The sequence below is a fragment of the Hippocampus comes genome, unplaced genomic scaffold (genome assembly GCF_001891065.2).
Source record: "Hippocampus comes isolate QL1 unplaced genomic scaffold, H_comes_QL1_v1.1 scaffold180, whole genome shotgun sequence".
NCBI lineage: Eukaryota > Metazoa > Chordata > Actinopteri > Syngnathiformes > Syngnathidae > Hippocampus > Hippocampus comes.
The window spans coordinates 1,313,499-1,320,144 of NW_017805076.1; the positions used below are offsets into that span (position 1 = coordinate 1,313,499).

Consider the following 6,646-nt stretch of genomic DNA (forward strand, 5'->3'; position numbering starts at 1 on the left):
TCTGCGGGACGGGATCAAATTATCAGATCGGAATAAACTTTTGCACACATCCTTGTGTCATAGTATCGACAAGATTTCCGACCCGGCCCGACGAATCCGACAAACTTTTCCAAAATGGACCACCCTACTGTACATGTATATTAAAATAGCAGGGATGAGAGTGGCTAGTGATGAAAAAATCTCAAAATCAGCTGGGGGGCCGCAGTGTCCCAGTGGGGTCAAGGGACAACGCCCCGGATGGAAGCCCAGGTGGCAAAGCCCCGAAGCTCATGGGTTTTAGAGATTTTAAAGCCTTAAAACCATTGTTTTATCAACAAAATGTTACAATTTCTGTTGAAGTACCATTCCCCATTTGCTTACAAAATTGGCACTTTATACTAAACATGCTAAAGATGAAGTGTATAAGTGTGTACATTATACACTTGAACTTGAAACTTTCACAGAAAAACATCCCAAGATTGTTGACTATTCTTTCAAGTGAAAATTTGACATCGGCCTTTGTGCAATTTTGCTTGTGCATTCCTGGTGAGCACCAAGATGTAACTTCAAATTTGCTGCTCAAAATCAAAACTAAAAAAGGAAACACGTTCCCTGCCATATTTAAGATTTGTTCACTACTTGTATTCGTAAAATGTTGTGTAAATGTGATTAAAAGCTGTTGATTCTTACCTCGTACAGTGATAGTGATGTCCTAAACTGTTTACTATATATGGGTTATGAATGCATTCCGTATTGAATGACATCGTCACACACTGTACACAGAGCTTTTTCATGAAATCCGACACAAGCACAGACAATGGTTCCTCTTTACTGGTTCCTATTGGGGACACCGTCAGCTTTCTATCCAACCAGTCCCATCGAAACTTGTTTCTCAGATCCGCATCTACAGTATCTGACGCACGTTAGCTTCGTCACGAGTCTCGAAAACATTCGGCGTTTGTTTAATACAGACTACATACACGAGTAATTTCAATACACTGCAAAACCATTCAGAATTCACGGGAAAAGGGTTTAGGAAGGCGAACACGGATTGGTTGTGATTCTGCATTTGCCAATATAGCGACCAATCACAACAAGTAAGACATGGTTTTAGCCCATATATGACGTAACGACAAACTAACGCTTCGTGAGAAAAAAACGGTATTCAAAATGGATGCTTGCAAACTTTATTTGTAAACATTACGAGTCCCGAGTCTGCCGAAGACAAGTAAGTCCGGCAGCCCAGAAATAACACCAGACCACCCCCCCCCGCCACACCCCTTAAATTTTCTCAACGGATTTGGAACAATATAAAAAAAGGTCCATTTTGACTGGAAAAAAGCGGAATTGCGCCAAAAAGCGGAAAAACCTCATCCGTGAAATAGGTAATCTATGTAAGCATAGAAATATAGTGTAAAATTTAATATTTCTAATGTCATTTGTTTTCACTATACCGTATTTTCCGCACTAAAAGGCGCACCTAAAAGCCTTCCATTTTCTTAAAAGCTGACAGCGCGCCTTAAAATCAGGTGCACCTTGTATATGGTCATTACGGTAATATTTCGTGGCTTGCTGAAGATTTGACTCTATCAAGACCCCAAAATGGCTCCTTGACTTTTATTATGTGTAAATTTAGAATTTATTTCCCCTGCTATTATTTCTGACACAAGATTTTCTGTTCTCCAATTTAAGGCAAATTTAAGCCGTTCATAAATTCATCAATTTGTTATTCATTACGATCATGTACCTAGTTGTACAACTTACTATAAAATTCAAACCATTCATGAATTTCTTCTCTGCTGTAATAATAAGCTTAATAAGTGTTGCAATAAGGCCTAACAATTCGACACAAAACGATAGTTTTTTAAAAAATATACAATTTGATACGATAAAGGAGTTTTCAATGAGATATTTCGATACAGTATTATGACAATGGATTTTCTGTAACAAAAAAAATTAAAGATGACTATATAAATAATATTTTTCATTGGATTTTATTTTAAAACCAATTTAACTTTACTGATTCGAAAATGTAAAAAAAAAAAATATTGATATTAGTATGAGTTAGTTATCTTGATTATTGGAGAGTAAACAAAGTGGAACAGAACAAGCTACAGTAGAACTCCTCTACAATGAAATCATGTTTGCAGCCAGAAATTTTTCACAACAGGGGACTTTTCATTATAGCAAATTTTATCTCAGACGTAAACACACATACACACACACACACACACACACACACACACACACACAAAAAAAAAAAAACGTGGTGGATGAGATAAAAATGGCAACGAGACTGTTGATCATATTTGCTTATAATTGTAAGAATATAGAGTGGCATGGTGGTCGACTGGTTAGCATGTCCGCTTCACAGTGCAAAGGTTGTGGTTTCGAATCCGGCCGCGGCCTTCCTGTGTGGAGTTTGTTCTCCTCGTGCCTGGTTGAGTTTTCTCCGGGTACTCCGGTTTCCACCCTCATTCCAAAAACATGCATGATAGGTTAATTGAACATTCAATTGTCCCTCAGTGTGACTGTGAGTGAGAATGGTTTTCGTTTGTCTACGTCAATGCAATTGGCTGGCAAGCAGCTCAGTGTGTACCCTGCCTACTGCCCAAAGTCAGCTGGGAAAGGCTCCAGCACGCCTGCGACCCTCATGAGGAGAAGCGGTTCAGAAAATGGATGGATAGTGAAAATATACGGATATTGAGAGTTACAATTTCAGTTAGGTACACATTTTTATGCCATCACAGCAGCAAAATACAATGTTAATGTTAAAGTCAGACCTGTTCTCCAAGTCTGGCATGGTTAGGTTCCGACTGATGAAGCACATCTTCAAGCTCATAACCTTCCTGTCTTTGGAGGAGCTGCGTCTAGGAGATCCAGAATCCTCACTCCCGTTGTAGCTGGGAGAAAGTGGCCCAACACCATTCCATGGCAAGTCAGCCACCAAGGAAATCTTCTTGAATAGTGGAGAAACCTCACGAATGTACTTCACTGTGGAGAGAAACAGATTTAAGTAATAATAATTACATTCATCTGGCCTATGGGTGGTAACCTCTTGGTACTCCATAATACGATACGATATGCAATAGATACAAGGCTCACAATAACGATTATCTCACAAGATGGCAATATAGTGATTATCGATACATTGGTCAGGCAATCAATCCACAATAATATACAATACAACTATTCAAGAGAAAAACTGATTTTTTTTTTTAAATAAAAAAAATAGTTTATTTTTGTTCCATCACTGAGACAATTGCATTCAAGTGCAAATTTTTGTAAACACACACATCTTAACAGAGACACTTTATTATTGAAAAATTTCGGAAAACAAATAATGTGAAGAGTGACCATTTGGATACACACTTCTGAAATAACAAATTTGCTGAAATCACGCTCAATCACATGTTAATATTATGTTAAATGGTGGGGAAAAAAAGAATTGTCCTATTCGGCCAAGTCAACGACAAAAACTGGTCGACAGAAATGTCTCCCTCTAAAATTAAATGGAGGCAGAGCACTTACCTGAGTAATCAATGGAATCAATAGATCTCGAATCTAAAAACATGAATTCCTGACAGCATAAGTTATTATTAATAGTAAATGACATTCATTTATACATTAATCTTTTTAAAGATGCGAGTTGATGACAATAATTCTTCTAATGTGTCTAATAATTCGGGTTTATGCAAACCATGACGGGAATTCTAATCTATGTACAAATTAAGTTTCTTAAGGCTACTTAGTTGTTGGGGAGAGAGGGAGAGAGGGAGAGAGAGAGAGAGAGAGAGAGAGAGAGAGAGAGATTTGCAACAAGCCCAAAATCGCCACTTACCAAAAATTCAACGTTTTTCACCATTAAAATACCCACGATTTTCTAAATGCATTTTTTTTTTGTTTTGATCTAATTTCTTCAATTTTAGAGATTTATCAGAACAATATGAATCATCTTTATTTGCCAAGTATGTAGAACACAAGGCATTTGTCTCTGGTAGTACAGGCTATACTGGCATTGCAATAACAAGTAACTATGATGAACAAAGACATGCCATGGAAGTATCAAAAGACTTTCTGGAAGGTAAGGGTACCATTGTGCAATAGTACCACCCAATGACAGTTGTGCGACAATGTGCAGAGTCATTGAGCAGAGATAAAGTGATTAGTGGTACAATACAATACTATGACAGTTGTACAGTTGGTGCTGAAAATTGTTGCATTTTTTTAAGTGACCAGTAGCGGTAATTGTAGTACAATTAACCTATTTCAACTAATAAGAAGACAAGATGAATGTGATAGTGCTACCCATCGCCATGGTTTTCTCCAATTTAAAAACCTCAGCTACACCGTCAGCGCCTCCAGCAAGAGTCAAGTGAGAGTTGCCTTCTACACCACCGACACAAGCCTCTTCAACTTTCTCAGAAGGCAGTGTTGCATCGATTCCCTGGTACAGAGAATCATAAACTAACTTGTTCAAATGGGAAAGGTACCTATCACTACCCATTGCAAATGTTGAAATACTACCTGTGCAGTTAGTTTTATAATGACATCATAGCACAAATTGATTGTCTATATCAGGAGTCCGCACATCCATGCACACACGTGCATACGAACACACGCATGCAATGACAAGCAACAGCCATAACGGACCCTAATCTGAACGAAACAGAAAATTAAAGCAGATAGAAAAGTTTGTGAGTTTGTGAAAAGGAATCACTGCCTACTTTAGTGGGAGACCTGCCGGAGGGAGGCATTTTGACAGCATATTAAGTGCACAAACATCACTATCGTTCTGTGGCTAACTACCATTTTAATATGCTTCTTCTGGCTCTCTAGATTCCCATTCTTATACAATGAATCGCCAATCAAGCAACCTTTGAATGAGAATTAAAACAAATAAAATTAAAAAAAAAAACAGCTATACTGCAACAGCCCTGACCGCAAAGTGCAATTGCAGACTGCTGACTGCTAACAACTCCCCGTAAAGCAGGTCATGCGCCACTGTAAGTTAAAGGTGACCAGCTTTTTTTTAAATACTTTTTTGTGAAAATGATAAGATACACTGTACACTAACGCAAAAATATAGAATAACACAGACACACACACACACACACACACACACACACACACACACACACATTTTTTTTTTTTTTTCCATTACCCCTACAATCCTCGCGGTCGACTTGGGGCCAGTCTGCGGACTGCTGGTCAACCGCGATTGACTGGTTGGGCATTCCTGGTTTATCTCAATTATGCAAACTCCAAAAAAGGAAAACTGCAACTGAGCATTGGACACCAAATTGCAGAACTGTCAGGCAGACGTACTAACCATGAGATCACAGATTTTACTCAAAATGTGGTTTACCTTCAGTCTCAAGCAGGGGTATCAAAGATGTGGCCTTAAGGCAGGGGTTGGAACCTATGACTCGCAAGCCAGGTGTGACTCTTTTGATGATTGAATCTGGCTCGCAGATTGTTAGAGGAATCTATGAGCAAAATTGTATCATGTTTAAAGTTTCATTTAATTTGGGCACATCTAAACGTTTGGGTGCGTATCCAGCACCCCCAAATGCCTGTGCACAAAGGCCGGAGGGCTGTTGAAGTCCACAATTAGCACGTCAATGCAGGTGGGCAATCACGGGAGAGGGCGAAACTCGGTCACAAAAGGGGAATGAATAATTTGGGAACAGCGGTTGAACAACAAAAGACGAGTTGAGAACACCCGTCGCACCCAGGCGACATTTGTCGTCCGCGAAGTCTGCAACATGTTGATACAGTGTAGACCAGACAGAAAGGCGCCAATGTACCGGTGGATCAAAGCTTAAAATCAGGTAACAACCAATCACTACCGAGGGGCCGGACCGGGGTTGCGGTATGCAAATGTTGGGGGCAGTGTTTTCCTTGTATGTTACAATAAAAGTCTGAATTGGCGGGAAATGAGCTCGAGTGTGTGATCATCGGAGCAACTACCGTCGTTCGCTCTCAGAGATCCGCTCCCGCCGATAATGAAGACAATTTTCCTGTGTGCCGAGTCATTTCTTTAACTTTGTCCAAGAAAATCTCTGACACAGATAAAACAAAATATTCTAGCTTGTTTAACCCATCCTTCGATTTTCGCTTCTCATGTCCTGTTCGAGGCTGCAGTTACCAGCAGGAGCAATTTTAATTGGATTTTACTGGCCTACGTCGGCCATTGCTGGGTAAACAGGTAAACGCCCCCTTTTGAATCAGCCTGCTCGGTCATTAGGCGTAGAAAAAAAAGTAGTTTCTGGTAACCCGACCAAGAATTTCTACGTCGAAAAAAACTTTACGGTTGGCATTTTTTTCAAACAACCCTCTACATTTTTGTGTAGAGGGTTTATATCGGTGCAAACTCTCGCGATATTCACGTTGAGCGCACGCGTCGTTTGCCCTGTCGTCTGTCAACATTGAAACATGGCGGCGGCCGCGATCTCCGACGACAGTTGAAACAGCGTTTTCTGTGTTACAGTCGCATGCTCGCACCGTAATGTTAAGAAAATAGCATCCATTGATGTATCGACAAAATCCAGCGAACTATTTGATGAACACCACGGGCCGAGTAAAAACCGAGGGCAGAGGAGGACGACAGCGGAGGTGGCGGAGGCGGCGGCGCGCCCCGGCCCCCCGAGTCCGTGTGTATATA

The 6,646-nt window shown here is 40.2% G+C and overlaps 1 protein-coding gene across 1 annotated transcript in view; it reads right to left on the bottom strand.

Moving 5' to 3' along the window:
- The window catches only part of sntb2 (syntrophin, beta 2), a 47,634-nt gene that overhangs the window by 38,043 nt on the left and 2,945 nt on the right, over window positions 1–6,646 (bottom strand). The window contains exon 2 of the mRNA XM_019865285.1: window positions 2,763–2,973. Within this exon, the coding sequence (XP_019720844.1) occupies window positions 2,763–2,973 (211 nt within the window). The remainder of the gene's footprint in view (window positions 1–2,762; window positions 2,974–6,646) is intronic.